This window comes from Leptonotus elevatus, chromosome 11, assembly GCF_054856555.1.
Source record: "Leptonotus elevatus isolate MCC_2025b chromosome 11, RoL_Lele_1.0, whole genome shotgun sequence".
NCBI classification, from domain to species: Eukaryota; Metazoa; Chordata; class Actinopteri; order Syngnathiformes; family Syngnathidae; genus Leptonotus; species Leptonotus elevatus.
In genome coordinates this window covers 20,410,540-20,433,640 of record NC_141249.1, presented here as the reverse complement: position 1 = coordinate 20,433,640, position 23,101 = coordinate 20,410,540, and the positions used below count along the sequence as shown (strand labels likewise).

The 23,101-nt window shown below is 39.6% G+C and overlaps 2 protein-coding genes across 3 annotated transcripts in view; both read right to left on the bottom strand.

Annotated features, from left to right (window-relative positions):
• nhsa (Nance-Horan syndrome a (congenital cataracts and dental anomalies)) overlaps window positions 1-717 on the bottom strand; it is a 56,341-nt gene extending 55,624 nt beyond the window's left edge. For both annotated transcript variants that reach the window (XM_086089380.1, XM_086089381.1), the window contains exon 1: window positions 149-717. In XM_086089380.1, coding sequence (XP_085945506.1) covers window positions 149-443 — 295 coding nt within the window. In that variant the 5' untranslated portion in view covers window positions 444-717. The remainder of the gene's footprint in view (window positions 1-148) is intronic.
• A 6,350-nt stretch (window positions 718-7,067) lies between these two features.
• On the bottom strand, window positions 7,068-22,904 carry reps2 (RALBP1 associated Eps domain containing 2). The gene is made up of 18 exons (XM_086090125.1): window positions 22,553-22,904; window positions 18,329-18,452; window positions 17,876-18,003; window positions 17,031-17,139; window positions 16,569-16,688; window positions 16,406-16,473; window positions 15,544-15,702; window positions 15,132-15,185; window positions 14,603-14,678; window positions 14,391-14,465; window positions 14,211-14,262; window positions 14,006-14,145; window positions 13,836-13,897; window positions 13,474-13,533; window positions 11,844-11,930; window positions 11,661-11,776; window positions 10,137-10,242; window positions 7,068-7,989 (listed from the first exon to the last, which is right to left on the bottom strand). Exons 1-18 carry the CDS (start codon window positions 22,754-22,756, stop codon window positions 7,921-7,923), a joined length of 1,809 nt encoding a protein of 602 aa, XP_085946251.1. The 5' UTR covers window positions 22,757-22,904; the 3' UTR covers window positions 7,068-7,920.
• Window positions 22,905-23,101: the final 197 nt, after the last annotated feature.

Genomic DNA, 23,101 nt, shown 5'->3' with positions numbered 1-23,101 from the left:
GAAAAACCGAACAGAAAAGGGTTCAAAACGACTTTTTTAACAACACAAAAAAGTGACTTTATGAAAGATATGAATGAGGTAAATTCAGTGAATGTGCGTTTTTAGATCGAGTCCGTAATAGTAGTAGCGTAAGTTGGTGTGCACTCACGGACTGCCTCCTGCTTGGGGTCCAACTCGCAGCAAGTCTCCTGGAGCCGTCCGACCTTCCGCTGCAGCCCGCGGAGCCGGTGGCCGGTGGCGGCCAGGTCGCCCTCCAGCTCGTGGAAGACGGAGCAGGCGTGCTTGGCCAGGTCGGACAGCTGGCGGAGGGTCCGAGCCAGCGCCACATGGCTGACGGACAGCAGGTCGTGGAAGGGCGAGCCCCCGTCCCCGTCCCCGTCCCCGTCCCCCACCTCGACGCGGCACAGGGACCGGGGCTCCACCAGCCGCTTGAAGAACGGCATGTCGCTCGGCGTAAATCCGGCAAAAGTGCGGCGAAAGTGGGCGCGGACGCGGTCCACGCCTCGGCCCACCACCGTGATCCGCTCGGCGTGGCTTCAGATGCGCCCCATGCTTGTTGCATCTGGGAGGGCGGACTGAGGCGCTCCGGTCGTCTGCCTGCCTCCGATGCTGCCTGCCTGCCTGACTTTCTTTCTCTTTTTTTTTTACTCTTCCCCTCCCCAGCACAACCACAGCAGCTCCACGGTAACTAGAGGTGGTTTTTAAAAAACTAAAAGGGGAGGAGGTGGTAAAACCTGGAGCGGAGCGCGCGGAGCGGGAACCTACTACAAGTGGACGACCGTGGTGCCTTCAGGGACGCTGGGAAAACACAGCAGCGCACGAGGTTCGAGTGAAAGGGCTTGGCGAGAGGAGTTGGGGCAGATTAAACAAAAAAAAAAAACATTTAAATTTTTTTAATTGCTCTTACTGCATGAAAACTATAACACAACACAATGACAGAGACTGCAGCGGAAAATGTTGGTGACAATTTTGAAAACATATTTTAACTCATTCACTGCCATTGACGGCTATAGACGTAAAAAAATAATAATAATTTGAACTATTTCTATTAGTTTCACCTTTTTTACCACTTTTGTTAACAAGACTATGAAAACCAACATTTTTTTACATTTAGAACAGATGTAAAATTTGTGATTAATCGTGAGTTAACTATTGAAGTCATGCGATTAATTACAATTTAACATTTTAATCGTCTGACGCCCCTAATTTTGAATAATCTTTTCTTCTTCTTTTTTTTATTATTAAGGGCATCAGGCGATTACAATTTTTAATTGTAATTAATCACATGACTTCACTGGTTAACTCACGACTAATCACACATTTTATATCTGTTAGAAATGTACAGTTAAAAAATGTTCTAAGTTTTCATACTCTTGAAAAAAAAAAAGTGAAACTAATAAATAGTTCAAATGAATTTTTGAATGGCGACAATGGCAGTAAAAGAGTGAATGATTTGCTATCTATCTAGCTAGCTAGATAGATAGCATTGTTGTCTGTAGACTTTGGAATTAAAGTAAAACAAAATCCACACCTTGTTCAACAGTCATCACCGTTGTTTGGCTGCCCTTTCCCTAAAATGGACACCTGGGGTATGGAGGTAAATTTGGTGCAAAACTAACTTGTGCAAAAAATTTGTACCTGTAGAAAAAAGTCTAAATTTGTATCTGTAAAAGTCGTGATTTGTATCTGTAAAAAAAATGTGTGCCTGTAAAAAAAAAATTTGTGTCTGTAAAAGAAATTTGTACCTGTAAAAAAAAAATGTGTATGTGTAAAACAAATTTGTATCTGTAAAAACAAATTTGTACCTGTATTAAAAGTATAAATTTGTATCTGTAAAAGTTGCGATTTGTACCTGTAGAAATGACAACTTGTAGTCAAAGAAGTCGCCACTAGGAGTCACAAGTGGGTTTTCTGCTGCTGTACTGTGACGTGAGTTTTGCCCCAATTGTTGCGCTACAAATGTAGCAAAACTAATTTGTACTTGTAGAGCGCCTGATTTGTACTTGTAAAGAAGGGGGCGGGCTCTGGTGCAATGAAGGGTTGTTTTGACCAATCAAGTGAGAAGGATTTGAGCGGATTGGAGCGCAACCTCATTGGTTTAGCGAACGACGGTGGCGGGACTCGCGGAAGGATACAAGCAGGACACATCGTCGCCAACCAACATACATATTAAGAATACTTCAGTCGACTGAAGTATTCTTCCTCAACATACATATTAAGAATACTGAAGTATTCTTCCTCAACATACATATTAAGAAGTATTCTTAATATGTATGTTGGTTGGCGACGATGTGTCCTGCTTGTATCCTTCCGCGAGTCCCGCCACCGTCGTTCGCTAAACCAATGAGGTTGCGCTCCAATCCGCTCAAATCCTTCTCACTTGATTGGTCAAAACAACCCTTCATTGCACCAGAGCCCGCCCCCTTCTTTACAAGTACAAATCAGGCGCTCTACAAGTACAAATTAGTTTTGCTACATTTGTAGCGCAACAATTGGGGCAAAACTCACGTCACAGTACAGCAGCAGAAAACCCACTTGTGACTCCTAGTGGCGACTTCTTTGACTACAAGTTGTCATTTCTACAGGTACAAATCACAACTTTTACAGATACAAATTTATAGTTTTTGTACAGGTACAATTTTTTTTTTGTACAGATACAAATCATGACTTTTACAGGTACAAATTTGTTTTTACAGATACAAATTTGTTTTACACATACACATTTTTTTTTTTACAGGTACAAATTTATTTTACAGACACAAATTTTTTTTTTACAGGTACAAATTTATTTTACAGACACAAAATTTTTTTTTACAGGTACACATTTCTTTTACAGACACAAATTTTTTTTTTACAGGCACACATTTTTTTTACAGATACAAATCACGACTTTTACAGATACAAATTTAGACTTTTTTCTACAGGTACACATTTTTTGCACAAGTTAGTTTTGCACCAAATTTACCTCCATACTGGGGCCTTGCTAGCTAGCAAGCTAGCTAGCTAGACGGGTATGTGAATAAAATACATATGTAAGAATTGGGCAATTGGCAGCCCGTGGGATCCCACACTGAGTGACCCCTTGATTATCCCATCCATCCATTTTCATAACCGCTTATTCCTCACAAGAGTCACGGGGGGTGCTGGAGCCTATCCCAGCTGGCTTCGGGCAGTGGACGGGGTTACACCATGATTTGGTTGCCAGCCAATCGCAGACCCCTTGATTAATTAAAAAATAAACTATAATAATATATATATTTTTTAAACCTCCAGAATTCTTTAAAACGGGTGCTAAACAGTGTGTTGTCATGGAAACAGGTGTAAAAATGGGTGTGGGGTGTGGGGGTAATCTGACCAAAAAAGCAGATTTTTTTTTCAAATTATTATTTTTTAAATACAGGGGGGAAAATGCAAAACTGAAAATTAATCGACTGTAGTTTTAAGTTGTAATGTCAACATTCACCACTAGATGGCAACATGGCTGAGTTGTGCTTACCTGGTCAACATTAGTAGGACTTCCTCTTTTTTTATTTTTTTTAGATATGTAATGACATGCAGGACAAACATAGTATCTTAATAACATTAACACTTTGAGTGAGTTAATTTTTGTGAAAAAAAATTTATGCACAAAATGAGTTTGACTCAAGTTGCCCATCCCTAAATATATATAAATAGATCCATAGCAAAAATGGATGGATTGATTTATGTGTGACATACGGAGAGGCATGCTTGGATCATGGAACGAGCATTTCCAATCGATATACGAATCACCGATAGCTAGCAAAGATAGAAACCCCGCCCAAAAAAAATCTTGTGTGGGCGTCTGCGCGCGTGTGAAGGTTAATCTTTCGCCGCGGCCTCTTCATTCAGATGTGCTGAATGCGTGTTTATCTAAATCCCGGCCGGCCGACGGGCTAAAGCTCTTCCTGTTGCCACGCTCGTGTCTGCCGCTAACGCTAACGCTAGCGCAGAAGTGCAAACCTTTGCAAAGCCGCGGCCGGGACAATCGGAGAGAGATGCCATGTCGTCATGCTTTGGCGGACAAAAGGGCCAAGTTGAGCGCACAAAAGATGATAATCTGAGCGCTCGGTGTCAGTGAGCTGCGAAGGATTAATTGGGCACGTTTTGCTTTTTTTTTTTTGCTGACATTTATTTTGATACGGAAGGAGTTGCCTCCACAAGATTAGGGAGAGGAAGTTACATCACAAAGTGAGGACACTCATAAATAAAAGGTGTAGTATTATTGTCACTCATGACAAATGCCTGTATAAAACTAAGGCTAAAACTAATAAAACCTCAATTAAAACAAAGCATTTTTTTTTAAAATTTAAACAAACGTGCACTAAAAATTACTTAAAACGATCTCGATTAAAAAAAAAAATCATAAAGAAAAGAAAACTATAACGAAAAACCCCAAATTTTTATTTTAAGCCTGGTGCGTCCCGTATATAACTTAAGGCGACAAATGGCCGTCCCATTTCGGCCCAGCTGTTATTGTGCAATGCCAAGCACATACTTATGTTATGCTATTTATAGTCCAGCTGCCTGCTGTTAATGATGTCATCACGCTATATTGATTGGACAGTCCCTGTAAAGTGAACATCAATTTGACACGCCGCAGAGAAGATTTATGCTGACAACCTGACCAAATGTGAATGATTAAAAATAATAATACAAAAAATAATCAAATTAAGCTGTCAGCTCTCAAACTTGTGAATGTGTTGAAACCCCGCCCCCTCTCAACTGTCATCTGTCAATCACACGTTAGAGCTGCTAAAACAGCCTCTGATGGCCGGAATATGTCCCACCAGCTCATCTGGATGGTTTTCCACACTGTGACGACGAGGCGCTCTAAAGCGACCACGCCGCCCTGTCCAGATGCTAGTTCTCAAGTCAGACTTTTAAAGAAAAAATGTCTCCCTCCTCGCTCTTCCGTCTTTCTCTGCGTGACATGTGCGCACTCACAGCGGACAATGAAGCGCTTTAAAGCAGTCACACATGCGTGAAGCTTCTCTCCATATGCCGGTTGTCAAATTGGATTAAAAAAAAAAGTTACCACTTTCTCGGCCTTTTGCGTTTTTCTGCATGGCGGACGACGAGGCGCTCTAAAGCGACCACGCCGCCCTGTCCAGATGCTAGTTCTCAAGTCAGACTTTTAAAGAAAAAATGTCTCCCTCCTCGCTCTTCCGTCTTTCTCTGCGTGGCATGTGCGCACTCACAGCGGACAATGAGGCGCTCTAAAGCAGTCACACATGCGTGAAGCTTCTCTCCATATGCCGGTTGTCAAATTGGATAAAAAAAAAAAAGTTACCACTTTCTCGGCCTTTTGCGTTTCTCTGCATGGCGGACAACGAGGCGCAATAAAGCGGCCACACCAGAGTGAAGCGTCTCTCCAAAACTATAATAACCATGCTTCTAAGGAGGGTCCCTATTTTTAACACCGACATTGAGTTAAAAAACATCAGGACTGAACAGGATTTGATAACACACCCAAGGGTTTAATAGTGCCATCTGCGCTATTTACACAGGAAGTACATGCGACGTCCTGGTGCAAAGTTCCTGTTAAGTCATGCAGATCATTTCATGCTAACCACGTTAGCGATCCTGCCAGCATTTAGCGCTTCAGTCACTTAGTGTGTGAGGTGTTCAACAGGGAGCCAAGCGTGTCAGAGGATATTTTGGGGGACAAACAGTGGCGGAGGGATCTGGGAATGCGGCCATCGCTAATGCTCCTGTTGACCCCCCCTCCCCTTGTGTCTGTGTTTGGAAAACAGCTGTTTTAGTCCCTCGTGTGTCCGCGCCGTTTCATCTGTCCGTGTCGACGTAATTGCAGGATGGGATCGGCATGTTGATATTTCCGTAATGACGCTGCGCCTCTTACTCTTGGAATTGGCGATCAGAGGGTTCGCTAATTGCCTTTCGAGAAACAACGGATAAGACACGCAGCTGTTAGGCCACAGTCTCACATTAGCATGAATGCTAACAATGGCTAGCATCAATCAAATGAGGATAATGGAGATGACAAAAACATTACAACATATCGAAGCAAAGCCCTGATAACATTGGATTGAGATCTTGGAATTATTCTAATATATAAGATATGAGTTTTCATTTGTTTAATTATTATTATTTTGTACGTATCTCTTTTGATATATTAAAAAACAACAGTATTTTTGGGAGATTAAAACTTGACTGTATTTTTATTTTAATATTAATGTACAAACAATTTGTATGGTGATAATTTGGTGTTTTTTGTGTAAAATGACTAAATAATTTTTTCGCCGTAAAAAAATTGTAGGAAAAAAAAAAAAAAAACGTTTGTATCCAAATAAGACAACATATTTTTCCTATTGTGTTATAAATAAAGCAAGTACTCTTTTACAAATATTTAATAAACATTTTTGAGTTAAATTTGAATTAGCTTTTTCTGAGGAAAAGCACAAAAAAAAAGATTTTTATCTAAAACGATTTTTTATTAAAACCGTAAAATGTAAATATTGCATGTCTATAATTTTGAGTTAAGTTTTTTGTTTTGATATTTTTTCTGATATCAATGTATAGACGTTTTATTTTCATTTGTAATTTTAAATTTGTAACACATTTTGTGCATTGTAAATTAAAAAAATATACAAATGTAATAAAAAAATATATACCAATGTTAACTCATTCATTGCCATAAATTCATTAAAAAAAAGCTTATTAAAAATTAGGGGCGACTAAAAATTGTAATTGTAATTAATCGCATGACTTCACTAGTTAACTTACAATTAATCACAAATTTTATATCTGTTCTAAATGTACAATTAAAAAAAATATTTCTTGTTAAGAAAAGTGGAAAAAAAATGTAACTAATAGAAATAGTTCAAATTAATTTCTGACGTTTATAGCCGTCAATGGCAGTGAACGGGTTAAACTTGCTGCTTCCCCCAACAAACAGGCATGAATACATTTGCATATCAAAAAAACAAACACAAATTTTTAGTTGGAAATTTGGATCGAAGAAAAAAAGAATTAACATCAGAAAATTCCAAATGTTTGCCTCTCAAAAAACATCACAAATTCACAAATGTGAAAAATAAGCAACTTTATTAATCACTTTGATTCCAATCTTCATTTCAGTATAAATGACAGCGCAGTCAAGACGCGACGTCATCATCATGACGTGGTAAGCATGCAGCCCAAGCATGCCATCATTTCCACTCGCAATCAACCCGCATGAGACGAAACGGTTCAAAGCAAAACCTGGTCTTTGCATAGCACACCTGCTGTCATCACTTGTGCTGGATTACGACATTTTGTTTTCTTCTTCGTGCTATTTCATTTTTACTTTTTTTATTTATTTTTTTATTGTCGTTTGGCTGATGCACAGGAAGTAAAACAAAACGTTTGACCTAAAAGGTAAAAACGAACTGATTTGAATGCTGGTCTCCAACGAAATATTGGCGCTTTAACTGAAAGTGGTTTTTGCTAGGTCTATAAATGTAGCTTTTTTTTATAGACCAGTTGGGAATATTTGCTTTTCATTGGACGGTGACTAAACATGTCCATTCGGAAGGAGATTCGTAGTCAGGCCGTAGCCACATCTTATACAACAAAAGTGCTTTGCCGCCATCTTGTGGCTTCAATATGGAATTACAAACCTTCTTTGGGTGCGCGATTTTCATTATTCGTGGCTATGAAATATAGAACAGAACACAAAAATAGAACTCATGACTTCCAAGATTTTTTTTTTTTTTAAATCCTGGACGAAAGGATGAAGTAAACAATGCCAGTCGTGCAAAAGTAACAGCATCAAAACGCCTGATCGCGATTGAAGGTTTGAAAACGAACTGTTACCACTTTGCCTGTTGGTGGATTGCGCTCACTTGAACATTCATCCTCGATTCACCGAGGACACTTTTGGGGATTTTCCAGCTTGGGTCACGTCGAGGCCACGGGACGTAGGAGGTCCAGCTGGGTCTCCAAGGTGACCCTTTGGTGGTGCACCACCTGCAGCCAATAGGAGGGAGCGATCACATGACATCTGCCGTTCCGTGTCCGTGCAGTTCAACCTTCAACATTAGTTTTTTTTTTGGTTCCTTTTGAAAGCAGACCGTGTTTTATTTTGTCAAATCAACAAAAATTGTGCAAGCGGTTCCCCCCCCAAACTCACCCCATGACTTCTAACAGGGGACAAAGCCTTGGCAGAGGTCTTCACCCGGCGCTCTCTTGTTTCCAGCAAGCTATTTGTCGCATTTGGGACGGGAGCTGTCTCGTATTTTCAAGCGGACAGTTGAGAATGCCAGCGGCCGGCGTTGCTATTCCCGCCAGGCTCGCGTCTCTATATAAAGACGCGCACTTGCTATTCCCTCAAATTCCAAACATGTCTCGCAAAGTAGCGGAACGCCGCCGATTCGGGCCCGGAGGCGAGATGACCTCGCGGCGTGTCATTCCGTTAGGCGTTGTGTGCTGTCATCAAACGTGGACGACGGCGTTTCACGCGAGCGCCGTCGCGTTCACCGCTGGATCGTTTACGAGAGGAATGGCGGGAACGTGATAGGTGGCGCGAGTGCAGATGCTAACGGCTAAACTGCAATCTTGTAATGTAATACTTTGTAACTGGAATTTTAAGTATCTGTACTTTACTTTTTTTTAATTTTTATATATAGGTGAACAGCATCAGATAAAGAAGATATGCACATTTAACAGGTAACAAATGCGGTTGGTTTAGTACTCTTTAATATGACGGCCAGGCTAACGTGTGCTAGCTAACTTTGCTCATCAGCTACTCAACTAAATGGGATTTTTTTTTTTGGTAAATGATTCTAACAGACCCCTTGAGGTATTTTGAGAATCACATCGATTAATCAAGTAACTTATAATAAATAAAAATTGATTTTGTATGATTAACTCATTCACTGCCATTGACGGCTATAGACGTCAAAAATTAATTTGAACTATTTATTAGTTTCACATTTTTTCCCCCACTTTTGTTAAGAGTATGATTTTTTTTTACTGTACATTTAGAACAGATGTAAAAAATATTTGATTAATCCTGAGTTAACTAATGAAGTCATGTGATTAATTACAATTTTAAAAAATTATCGTCTGATTCCCCTAATAAAAAAAAGAAGAAAAGATAATAAAAATTAGGGGTGTCAGACGATTAAAATGTTTAATCGTAATTAATCACATGAAAATTTTGATCTGTTCTAAATGTACAATAAAAACAATTCTAGGTTTTCATACTCTTGTTAACAAAAGTGGGAAAAAAAAGTGAAACTAATAGAAATTGTTCAAATGAATTTTTGACGTCTATAGCCGTCAATGGCAGTGAATGAGTAAAACCACAAAATGTGCATCTACAGAGTGTTGCTATAAAAGGTGGGGCTTGATCTGGCTTGGTCTGGTGAGTGACGTGGGTGTCAGTGAATGAAAAATATGAATTACAGGCAGAACATTTGACTCTTTTACATTATTTTCCTTTTGTATACAACAAAAAAAGGTCAAATATCTGCAAATTTTTTGCAGATTTTTTTTTGTTATCTGTAATGTGTTCAAAAAAAATTGTTCCCACACACAAAAATTGGATAATTTGAAAAGAGCTAATATTGGATGATAAAATCTGCCAGCTGACCCTAATTCCATGTTTATTTGTTGAATAACTTTGACAGAGTGGCACGTGAATCTGCATTGATATCAGTCCTTGCAAAAAATAAATATATATATTCCATTAATCCTTTCAAGCCTGCCTTTAATTAAGTAACTATGTGACTTTACTTCCTGTTACCATACTTGTACTTCTAACCATGTATGACTACACAAGATTGTTGACTTTAACCCCCCGCCGACCCCAGGCTGCTGCGACGGCACCAACGAGCACCTTTTGTGTCGCACCGACCTGACGAAGCGTCCAACTGACTTTCTTGCATTTATCTGACAAGTGTTGGAATAACGTTAAAATGTGAAAAATCGCACGGCCGTGCTTAGGGAAAAATAGACAAACTGAATGTCTGCAACTTTTTGAATCGCATTACAGGCACCCGAAGCCAAAGGTCGTAATGTTATTTAACGACGGTGACCTTTTATAATATTAAGCATGATTATGAATTGATGGAAAAAAAAAATAATGATGATGATTATGAATTTGCGCCCACCTTGAGCTGCTGCTGGAGCTCGCTGTTGAGTCGCGTCAACACGGCGTTCGTTTCCTTGTTTTTGCGGATCGCCATCTGGATCTCCCTCTTCTGCCTGGACAGCGTTCTGTGACGGACAGAAATACTTCATCCCGCTTCATCCAGTCCAAACAACAAACCGAGTCGTGCAAATAAACGGCGTGTAAGCCCTCCGCAATCTGCGTTTGTTTGCGCGCGGTCCGAGCGGCTGTTTGAGATAAAAGAAAAAAAAAGAAAATAAATAAAAGTGATGCGTTTACGATGGGAGAAGTGGCCGATGCAGATTGACATTTTCAACGAGCCGTCTGGAGACACGAGCGCATTTGGAGAGGGCCCCAATACTTTCATTAAAGTGTGAGACTTAAATAAAATATAGGAGATGTCATTTCAACAAATATTTGCACATCTTGTTTGGGCAACTTGTTTTGTCATCTCTTTTTTTTTTTTTGACAGAATGTTGTTTCTTGTACAGCTGTTGTGAAAGTGCTAGACAAATAAACGCCTTTTGACATATTTTTGCTCGACGGTTTGTATTTTTGACTGTGCTTAAAGTTATCATTCTTTGCCCGGTTTTATTTGTTTCATCAAATTTTTGCCACGATTAAAACATTTTTGCTATATTTTAAACTTTTTGTCTGCCAGATTATTTTTTTTGTCAGTTTCTTTAAGTTTTTTAAAGTTATTGTCAGATTTGTAACTTTTTTTGTGTAATTTTTGGACAGGTTTTAGTCAATTTTAGTTCAAAGTTTTTTTATTTATTTTAATTTTGTTTTGTTTTTTTGCCAGATTTTGCCAAGTTTGTTAATTTTTCACACATTTTCTATATATTTTTTACAATGTTATCATTCTTGTCAGTTTTTTGGCTGTTTTATTTTTGTTTGTTTTTTTGTTGTTATTTTTGTGTTTGTTTCATCATTTTTGCCGTAATTAAATTTTTGAATTGTTATTTTTTTGCCAGCTTCTTCAGTTTTGAAAAAAGTCATTGTCAGATTTGTGTAATTTTTGGACAGATTTGAGTCCATTTTAGTTCAAGTCCAAGTTTTGCTGTTTTTTGGTATTTTAATTTTGTTTGGGGTTTTTGGGGCAGATTTTTGACAAGTTTGTTAATTTTTGCAACATTTTCAAAAAAAAATTATTTAAATTTGTTGTCAAATTTGAATTTTTTGTCATATTTTTTGTCAAGGTTTTTTTGTGCCTGGTTTTGGTCAAATAAAAAATATATTTTTTTGTAATTTTCTTTGTTGATGTAATGAATTCACTGATGTTTGAACGCACTGCAGGCTGCGGGTGTCAAACTCAGGCTAGACTGACACTGGGCAAGATCCGGCCAGTGCAACTTCCATGACTCTTGCTAAAATTGTCACGTCATAAAAATCAACAAAATTGAGTTTGACACGCTTGCGAAGGCTAACAACAGTAGCAGTCGTTTGTCATCGATGACAATAATGCACATATTCTGCCTCTTCCGCACTGATATTGCAGGATATCGCTGCAGAGTTGACTCACTTTTGAGTGGCTTTTAAAAACGAGCCAGTAGATGGCGCCAAGCACTCCACATTCTGACTGTCTGGCCGGAACTTCCTTCGGACGGGCTTCTGCGGGGCTTGATTGTGAGTTAGCTCCTGCGAGAGGCACGACACGTCACGGCAAGAATAAACATCACATGGCGACTGTGCAATATTCTTTAACCTGTTGTGAAGAATTGGACACGTCTTCGGTACTTTGATGATATGTGGAGCGTAGGGAGCGTTCTTTGGCTTTCTCACTGCTCTCCTCCTGCAAAACGTAGAAAGACATTGGCTGACATTGCGATTGGCTGGCGAACAATTCAGGTTGTACTTTGACTTTCTTTTGCCCAAAGTCAGCTGGTGCGAGCTCCAGCTCATCCGCAACCCTAACGAGAACAAGCGCTACGGAAAAAACGGATTGCAGATAAGAAACTTCAAAGGCTGCTTATGCAGTCAGAAAAGACGTCTTTCAGATTCAATCTTCCATCGTCATTCCAAAAAGGATGAATAACCTAAATGCCACCTTTAAGCTCTATATGGAAATACTTTCTGCACGCCCTACACGTGAATTTCTTCTCTTGGATTGCAAGATTAGTTGTGTGGAGTTCAAGTTCGCTCCGTTTCCTTGTCATCCGGGCGGATTGAAGGCGCTCTCGTGTTAGAGCGAGCTGACCTCAATGCGGCGTCACACTTGAAGTGCTTTTCGGTGATGCTGATGGTTTAAACAGGCTCACGGCTCTGCAGCGGATTGAACCAGAGCGAGAAAGAAAAAAAAAAGTGAGCAATGGATGGAGCTGGACAATGGAAGCATTTTAAAGGCGGTGCTGGATCTTTTTAAAGTGAAAGTCAACCTCAAACATTTCTTGACAATAATATGTTATATGTCACCTCACTAAACGTGACATTCTGCTTAATATTACATTTGTGGAATATGAGTTATGAGGCAAAATCCAGCCATTTTTATTCATCTCAGGGGGCGGCCATTTTGCCACTTGCTGTCGACTGAAGATGACATCACAGTTGCTCAGGGAACGACCAATCACAGCTCACCTGTTTTCTGAAGCTGAGCTTTGATTGGTTGTTACCTGAGACTATATATTTTTCCTTTGTTTAACAGTAAACTATACAAGTAGTATTATAATTAATTATATTCATACAATTTATAATTACATTAATTTAAATGTAATGTATTTATTATTTATTTATTAAAATGTATAAATTGAATTTATAATTATTCATTAATTATAATTAGAACATTATTTGTTTTCCTCTTAACTCACCTGCTCCCAAAAACGTATAAATACGTTCTATTTTACATATTATAAGTGTCCCAAATACGCATTTAAATGTTTTATATGTTGTTGTTTTTTAATGCTAGAGCATACAGAAGGCTTTGATGCAGCCTCTCAACTGCAAAGAACAGTTGAAGAAATGGTAGTTATTACACAAACTGATACAGCAGGTGGCAGCAGAGCAAGAGATGAACCAGGGCCACGTTTACTCACATTTAAATTAAATAGATTTGTGAATAATGATGAAACTTAGCTATATTCTAATGCTAAGTGCGGCAAAATGGAAACAGATACAAATATATTTGTCAATTTTTACGTTTTTTTTTTTTAAACATAAAAAACTTAAATACGTGTTTGGGAGTGGAGCACAAAGTATTAAAAAACTTATTTATACGTCTTTGGGTTTGAATGAGTTAATTTGTCTGATGCAATGTCTCCTTGGCTGTTGTGTAAAGTGTTTCTCAATAAAATACTCACACCAATATGAGTAAGCATAGTTCGATTGCGACGTCGGCTCACCTCTTTTGTGAAGCGACTGAAGTCTGCAAAGTTGGGCTGCTGTACTTTGGCCGGAGCAACCTGAGACCACAGAGAGACAAACTGACGAGACGTTGCTAGATGGCAATAAAAAAAAAATCAAAGGTTGAAACAATTTGGAATTCGAACAAAATCTGGGGAAAAGTTTAGAATGTTAAAACGAAGATGCTCGAGGTTCAGCATTTTTTTTAAATTTTATTTTGACAACTTTTTCCACCTTTGAAATGTGAGTGGGATTACAGTAATACCTTGATTTACGAGCACCCCAATTTACGATATTTTTCAAGGCACGAGCAAACCACTTGAACGCTTATATTCACGATTTTCAAATCGTCAAATCGAACCTGCAAGGCGGACGGTCTTGGAGGGAGCGCTGGAGGAGGGGGCAACCATCCGCTCTTCACCCCTTTCAAAATCAAGAAAAGAATCATAATAAGTTAAGTTCCATCATAAAAAAAAGAAGCACATGAATCAGTAAATTGTAAGAGAGCGAATTGAAGTGAGTGAAATGCACCTGGCGCCCCCTGCTGGAAGAGCTTGTTAAGGTCCAGCGAGGAGGCTCTGGAGTGGCTTTTTTTCTGGGGTCGAGGCGGCGGCGTGGGAGGCTCCTCGGCCTTCCTTATGGCGTCGTCAATGGAGGTGCTGGAGTAGGACCTGCAGAGGAAGCGATCACGGTCGTAATTGAAGAATTTGGCCCAACTGATTAATTCCAGCCGAACCTCGGTCGAGTTTTCATCTTGCTGTGCGGGTCAAGGTCGCGAGAGGACGGCTCTGCCAGGAGAAAAACATTTGCTTTGAGAAAATATGTAAAAAAAATAAAAATAATCGACCAATCTGCATTGTTGTGGTTCACGTTGATTGTTTTGATTATTTTTATTCTGATGTTTTATTTGCATTACCTGGCCTGTGGGAAAAGGTGGCAAATTGCAGAGTGGCTCCCTCTTTCAACGTCTCCACGCCCCTGAAACTGCATTCTGCAATGTTACAAAGATTTTTGACATCATCAGTAAAGAAAGAAAGTCCACTGGAGTGTATTTTTCCTCTCGGTGTGAGTGATTTAGCGCCGACCATCATCGTGCTTATTTTCAATAGAATAATTCTTTCAAATAACCTTGTTTTTTACTTGCTTCCTCTTTGGAACCTTGTTTGGCCTTGGTCGCACTTGTTGGGGGATCGATGCTCTGATCCTGCGTGACAATAAATGGCATCAAGTGGTTCTCCATTTTTATTTTTTATTTTTTTTTTACAACAGAGGAACCACCTAGAAAAATAGTAAGGAAATGTTTGGAAACAAAACAAGCTGTATTGTAAATAGAAGTTGAATACAACTGAAATTTATTAAACTGGATTTAAAAAATAAAAAATAAAAACGCCACCTGAACAGTATTGTTTGCGTACCCAATAGCGGACATAGAAAAATATATATAAAATAAAATAAAAAAGTAAATCCATGTTTGAAATTGTATTGTAGAAATAAATCGAAATAATGTTAGAAATCTTGAGGGTAAAACTAATTCAGTACAACCTACCGCAAAATGAGTCTTTGTTCAACTGCAGTATATATTAAGGTTATTGGCGCCCCCTACTGGCATGAAATGAGATACTGCACATGAAAGGACACCCAGTCAATTTATCGTTACCGTCTGACGGAATCCTGTTGCGCCATCTTCAAGGGCGACCAGAAACTGAGAATGCTGAAAAACAAAAACAAAAAAAAACACCAATATCAAAATATACATTTTCTTCACTTTTAATATTGAAATAACTCAATTTCACGGCCTTTTGTCACCAAACACCTTTTTAAAATGTGAAAAATATTTTCCTTGAATTCTAATTTCAAAACATATCCATCAATTTGTTGTGTATACATGTATATGGTTTCACTTCTGTACATACAAATTTATAGTATTGCATTTTAGAATAACACACAGTAATCACACATCATTAAATAGAATGTAATGAAAATATTTTTGCTCAACTCAATCTTATTTATGAATCAATTTAAATCAACCATTGCTGCATGTGTTTTATCTATAACTTATCTTCACATACTTGAGGGGGGACATCCTCATCTGGCGGTCCGAATCCAGGATGCAGGCCGGGGGGGAGGCTCTCGGGAAGTGGGTAGCCGTTCTTGCGGGCCACAATCAAGTGGAAGGCGGCGCAAAACTCCGGGAAGGTTAAAGCGCCGTCCCGGTCTACATCGCTCAGCTCCCTAAAAGTTCAAAAGAGGTTGAGAAACTTGAAAAACTGGAACTGAATCATTTTTTATGCAAAAATAAATAAATAAAAAATACATGAAAACGCACTGAATTTAAAAGCTAAACACAGCATACCTCAGATTCCTCAGCATACCACTAGAGGGAGCCCACACTTTGAGAATTGCTGCTTTTGATGAAACAAGCTCAAACAATATGAGCTAAAAGCAGCTAATAAGTCCATTTCAAACTACATGGCCCAAAAATTTATCCCAGTTTAACAGTCGCTGTCATTAACTGACAAACTAAGACTCAATAGAAAAGCAAACATTTACATTTGCGAGCATGGTGGTTGCTAGGCTAACAGAGCAGCTAGTCCTGTGTGTCTGACAACAACTTCACATAGTTGGTCATGAGAGTGCGATATATTAAAATGTAGGGGAAAAAATGTGGCGATAACGAGATTATGTCATATCCCCACTCATTTTTAGTCCACTATACCGTGATTAGAAAACACAACCTAAATGTTTTTTTTTTAAATTTTAGCATGCAGCATAGCTAGCATAGCATACCCTAATTTCCCTCTGATAGCCTGTATGTTTTATTAACAGATTAGAAATAATTTACCACCTTTTTGCTTAATTTAAAACCTGCCTCTAAATGAATTTGCGTAATTTAGACCTTTTTTTTTCAATATATAGTAAATAAATCATCACTTGCCAAATGTGTGACAGTTCTGGTATGGGAAGTTTGGACTTTGTGAAGAAGTTCTTTGCAACTGCCCCTGGAAAAAAAACAGGTTAAATCCACTTACACGTAGGTGAATATTGTAAGGATAATATGTAAAAAGTATATTTAGGGAATGGGGGTTCATTATACCCAGTATTAGAGCCCCCAGGTCCGGCTGCAGGCTTTTAAACTGATTGGTGTAATACTCGCGCTGTTCCTCTGTGATCCTCCAGGGGTCGACATCGTCACACTCCTGCTGGTAACCCCTCTCTACGGCATCCAAATAAGAGGTGAAATGATTAAAGTAACGACTAATCAATTACAAAAAATAGTTGGCAACTATTGGAAATTACAACTTGTTTAATTTAATATTGTCCAGAGCGTCTGAATTTCAGCCTCTCCTCAGCAAATATTCCGATTTTTGTAGTCCTCCATGAAAGCAGACGGATTTTCTTTTTGTTGAATTATAATAAAATATTTGAAAAACAATGAGCAATTAATCCGTTTCATAAAAAAAAAAAAAAGATTAGTTGATTATTAAAACAATGGTTTGAGCGCTATATTATAATATGTAAACCAAAGTTGGAGCGATTTATGAGAACTATGTCATACCCATGTACGAGTCGGCCATCTGCCTTTCTTTTGGCGTGCTGTACTGGTAGGTGCGGTACGCCAGCGGGGAGCGAGGCGGCGAGCTGCCCGGCAGCGGTGGTGGCGGCTCCTTCCAAAACATTCACAAAACGCGTTAAACTAAAAAATAATGACCAAAACGTGTTCGCCAAGACCCTCTGCCTTGGTGAAACGACACAAGGGTTTGTTAATTAGCGGAATTCTCCGTCTGCTGCCAGCCGGACGTACGTGTGACGTCATGGTGAAAAGAGCTTTTCCACATTCAAGCTGTCTGCGTTACGTTCGTTTCGTCCGTGTGCACGCTTCATTAGTGGAACATTTTGTCCTCCGCTAATCTTTCCAAATGGAGGCACTTTCTGCTTTAATGTGTATGGCGGCGCGGAATGTCTTCTGTGTTTTATCTTCATTCTCAAAGTGTTAATTGGCTGAGCTGCTGGGAGTGACATCGCACTGCTGGCTGGACATGCAAGGCTAAAAACAACAAAAATCTTATGAAGTTATAAACAGACAAAAAAAATAAAAATAAACACAGGTCAAGATCTAAAGCATTCCACCATTATGTGTTAACACTTAGCAACAAAAACTGCCGGCTGTTTGTGTAATAACTAATTAATAACTAAATAATAAAGTAATAACTGCAGTTGAGAGGCTGCAACAAAGCCTTCTGTATGCTCTAGCATAAAAAAACAAACATTAAAAAACATATAAATACGTCTCTGGGACACTTAAAACATTTAAAATAGAACATATTTATACGTTTTTGGGAGCAAATGGGTTAATTGCATTTCACATCATTTGAATGGGAAACATCGGGAAATCCAGATTACCTTCTGCTCTGCACTCAAGTCCAAACATCGGACCCTGTCGCACTGGGCCTCGATGGCGCCGGGCACGTTGGCGATGTATCTCATCTCTGGGTCTGTCTTGATCGCCACAAATCTGGGCAGAGGTAGATCTGCGACAGACAAGAGTTATTTGGACCTGGTTTGGTTTGGCATCGTTTACGAATGTTCACCATGGAAACTGCTGAACCAAAATGGCTGCCCCCATCCCACAATGCAACACAATTTCCCGAACATTTAAAACACCTCAAACGCCAAGGTGTCCATTTGAGAGAGCAAAGTGTGAACTGAGCTGAGCGTGTTAACTGCTTATTGACAGCCGCGAGCACGAGGGCGAGCTCTTCCCACGCGTTGACCCGCCTGATTACATCCGGATTAGGCCCGCAATCCCGTCAGGTTGAAAAAAAATAATCTCTTGATCTGCCTCTGGAGACTTACTGGTCGATGTGCTCTGCAGGTGGACGGGCAGACCAGCCTGGGCGGCGGCGAGCAGCTTGAGGGCCACGTAGAAGTGAGTCGTGCCGAAGTAGCCGGCGCGCTTTGCGCCGCACACTTCCGTCACCTGGCGAGAGGACGGAGAAGAAAAAAAAAGTCAACCAAAAGTTGGAGTTCAAACCTGGTGGCGCAAATGACAGTAAGCGGTTGCAAAGAAAAAGTGTGATTACAATCCTGCAATAAATGCTTCACGATGTTATAGATTTTAAGAGAAAATTTATTTTTTTCTAACACATACAAATAAATAAATTAGGGGTGTTAAAATGAGTGCGTTCATTTCGATTTAATTTAAACTTTTTTTTTTTTTTAAACGCACGATTAATGACCGCCCCTTACTTGGAAAGGCTGTACTGGTGGAATTCCAGTCGCAAACGCAGCAGACGCGTCCAGGTCAAAATTTAGCAGTAATAAATGTTATAATAATGCATATATTTGTGGAGACTGGGGTCACGTTGTATTTGACCATTTTTAAAATGTGCAGAATTTCACAAGTTACTTCCTGTTAAAGATTAGGTCGCTTTAAATATGACAAGAGAAATGCACTGAGCTGTCACCAATGTCTTACAAATGCAATTATGCCATCTCGTGGCAGAAAAATAGCACTCACAGTACATCTTTTTCATTTTAACTCCATTTTATGAATTTTTATGAAATTACTGTATCAATGTCTAAAAGAGGCAGCCATATTTCTATTAGTTTAACATTTTTTTCCACTGTTAACAAGAATATTAAAACTTGTACATTTCATTTTATTATTTGATTAATCGTGAGTTGCGATCAATTATGAATTTTTAATCGCCTGACACACCTAAAATAAATATATACATAATTTATATACAATACAGCCACATTATTTTAAATGATCTAGTATTTATAATTGTTTTAACTATATTAGAGAACATTATAATTTGAGTATTTTTTGGTTATTTTTTGCATATATAAAATGAAAAAAAGATTAATTACATTGTACAAATGTAACATTGCAACTTTTAAAGTGGCTATTAAAAGTGTACACACTCCTGTTCAAATGCCAAGTTCACTTGATATGAAAAATTATCAAATATAAAAAAAATAAACTTTAAAAAAAGAAATGGTAAATGGACTGCATTTATATAGCACTTTAACGACACCATATGGTGCCCAAAGCGCTTTACAATTAAGCTTCACATCCACCCATTCACACACCAGTGGTCGACTGCTGCCAGGTCCACTCGGGGTTTAGTGTCTTGCTCAAGGACACTTCGACATGGCCACCAGGGGTGAGGATCGAACCCACATCCTTACAAATGGCAGACGACCACTACTAACGCGATTGGCATAAAGACAACCAGGATCCCCCGGCCTCGACGCCATCCGGCTGCTAATAACAATAACTTCATTATACGCGCTCGTGAAAGGTTAATAAAGTTCATCTGCTCAACTGGAATGTGATGCGGGAGCTGAGATTTGTCACTAAAGACTCTTAAGATTGGATTTACACACCAGGTCAGGGTGACCAATTCCAAGTCTGTGCCTTAAATCAAGCTGCAAGGCTCTGGAATTTAGCTTAGATTTTTTATATTAGCTGACTGCTCGTTGCCAAGCAGAATCCATGGGGCGGACAATTTAAAAAAATAATGATCATAGGACATCATACTTGTTGTTTGATTTGCAATTTGGAACAGATGGCCCTGCCTCCCACTATAGCAGAAAAAAAAGGGCAAACCTTTTTAACGGCACAAAGTGATCGAACCCGGCTTGGACTGGACCATTGCATAAAAATGACAGTTAGCTACTCACACACACACACACGCATTGAGCCATTTGATCGATGGACGCCCGGCGACGATAAACAGCGAGCCTGAATAGGCTTTTCAGGCTGCACATACAATATATTACACTTTGTCATTTTTATTAAACCATTAAAATATAGAGTAACAGTCAAGGAAGGAGAGGGTTGCCACAGAGAGAGGACGTGGGCAAGAATAAAAGAGACAATGGGCTCAGCTTCTTCTACAACCTTTTTCTAGGAACCAAAAAGCAGAAAACAAAAAAGATCTTTCACTGCAAGGTAACCACGCGAACGGATGGTGGCCGGATGTTGTGACGCTCACTGCCGCAATTTTATGCTGTTATTCCCAAGCGTCCTTAAGCTATTTAATGACAACGCAGTTGGAGTTAACTGTAAAACTAAACACACGATGTTAAAAATTACATCCACTGTATATTTAAATACAAAACATGCTTCGTTTTAAAAACGAAGCATGCCTAGCGCTAATGCTAAAAGCGAAGGGAGGATCCCATTCAAATGCTAACAGGAAGTTAGCATCGACTTCGGGAGTGTTTTTCCTTCAAATAATGAATATTCACACACGAAACCTATGAAAACAGATACCCACAGAAAAGATAACACCACACAAAGGCACAAATTCTTCCCAATGTGTAAAAAACGAGTTATTTTCATAGAATTAAATCGCAACTTCCTTCTGTACTCACTTTAAGTGTGTACGCTATGGATGTACGGCAGCACACTGCCCCCAAGAGGCCAAAAACGCACAGGAACAGTCAGTATTTGTTTTGTTTTTTCAGTTGCTTGTATTTTGTCATTGTCCTTTCAAGTAGTATTTAAAGTTGGTATTTCAAGAATCTAAAGACTTTCTTTTGTCAAAATTCTAGGATGCACACATCCAAGGTTATTATTATTATTTTTTGTCTTAACACACATTTCCACATGACATGGCACGAAATACAATCCCAGAGGTCCCAGGTTAGCCCAGTAAGTCCCAAGACTTGTGAAAATAATGCTTTACATATGCTTTACAGCAGGTGTAAACAAGGTTTTATTATTGACACATAAATCTATACAATAACATTGTATACTTCATGACACTTTTTTTTTATTATACTTGTCATTCAAAGCAGAGCATCTAAATAATGAAAGTTGTGCGTAAGTGACACCCACTGAAAAGGAATTGGGTGGGGGTAATTTTATGCATTATATATTTTTTTCAATAATCGGCAGATTAACTGGTAATCTATTTTTTTTCTGACAAAAATCTGTATCAGCATCGGCCTAAAAAAATGCATATCGGTCGGGTCCTAAAAAAAATAAATAAAGTGAAAAATGACTTGAGACTTCAAAAACTACCAGCGAATAATGGAAAATAAACAAAAAACGATGAGGAGCGCAAGAGTCACCGCGCACACATCCTGCCCGAGGCCCAAAGCGCCTGCTGTCAATCAACCCCGATCTGCGACAGTCAGGAAGGAAGCCGCATGAGCTCCGTGCCAAACTTCCTGCCGGAGCACACCGACCGGCACAATAGGGTGGTAACGGACCCCTGGAAAACCCCCACCGGAATGAATGCACAAATCTGTTAAAGCATCATGATGGCTCAGCAAAAACACTCACAGCAGCTAGCTCATGAACTGCGGCTGCTAGCTTCACCTAGCATAGCATTCATACAAATGCTACTGTGCGTTCATGTAGCGGATTTGTGGAAAGCATTTTTCACAGGTACTTTATGTATAAAATGTTTGCTTGGGTTCTCTTTGTGTAATTTACCGAAACATAAAGACTTAGCTTGCGAGCTAACATCAGCTCCACGGTCTGCTATAAACTTCTGTCTGTGCCATTAATCCAAGGAGCAGAAAAGTCAATTAATTAGCCTATTCCTCAAACATGTGTTTCTGCGTCATCTAGTTTTGGTTCAATTCAAGGCCCTTTTCACACTGCGCTTGGTTTTGTTGTGCAGTGATGACGACAGTGTGGTACTACAAGAGGTACACAGGCTCCATCTAGTGGTATGTAAAAACATAAATCACCCAAGTGCATTTCAGCTGTATTTAATGTTTTAAAGATATAGCACATTTGCACTTAATGTGGATGTCTGCTTGTTCAAATATTTTTTATTTTGGTCTCATTTTATTTACAGAACATTTAATAGAATCATTATTTAAGAACACTTGACAAACAGAGCGCTATTTATTTGGCAGTGGTACACTACTTGGTATCAAAAGTTTGTGATAAAGATAAACAGTACCCTTTGTTGTTGACATTTTGTTTTGCCATTTTTCCTGTGCCTTGGCTAGCGATGGCAAACTGTGTTAAGGTGTGCCCCTTGCACGACCCCCCCTCCCACCCCCCAACCCAACCCAACCCAACCCACCCCACCCCTTCACACTCACCTTGTGCAGCACGTCAGGAGGCAGCTGGGACGCCTTGAAGAGCTCTGCCACCTTGGAGGAGGACAGCTGCTTCCCGGAGGGATCCGCCTGACACAGCCCGTGCAGACCTGAGTAGTAGCGCTGCTCGTGCTCATGCAGCGGGATCACACCTCCGGCGCACACCGCTGCAGACACCGCGCCACCGCCGCCGCCTTCCGGCTCCATTTGATCGCTCCTGACCGCCGCCGCCGCCGCCGCGCTACAACCAAGTGATCATACTGCACCGTGCTCACACCCCGGCTGCCGTTCACACCTCAGCTGCGGATCATTCACTCCCTGCTGGCCGTCATGCTGATACAATCGAGCTGCAGTGCCACGCCGCGGCTGCTGGGGGCGGTAGAGCACTGAAATACATCCTCAAGGATGCTAGCTGCTAATGTAGCAAGCTAAATATCAAAAGCCATTAAAAAAAAAAATATATATATTACACATATATAATTATTGTAGACGAATAGAAGTGAAGAAGAGAATCAATACAATTAAAACCCAACAGGGTGCATTAAAAAATAA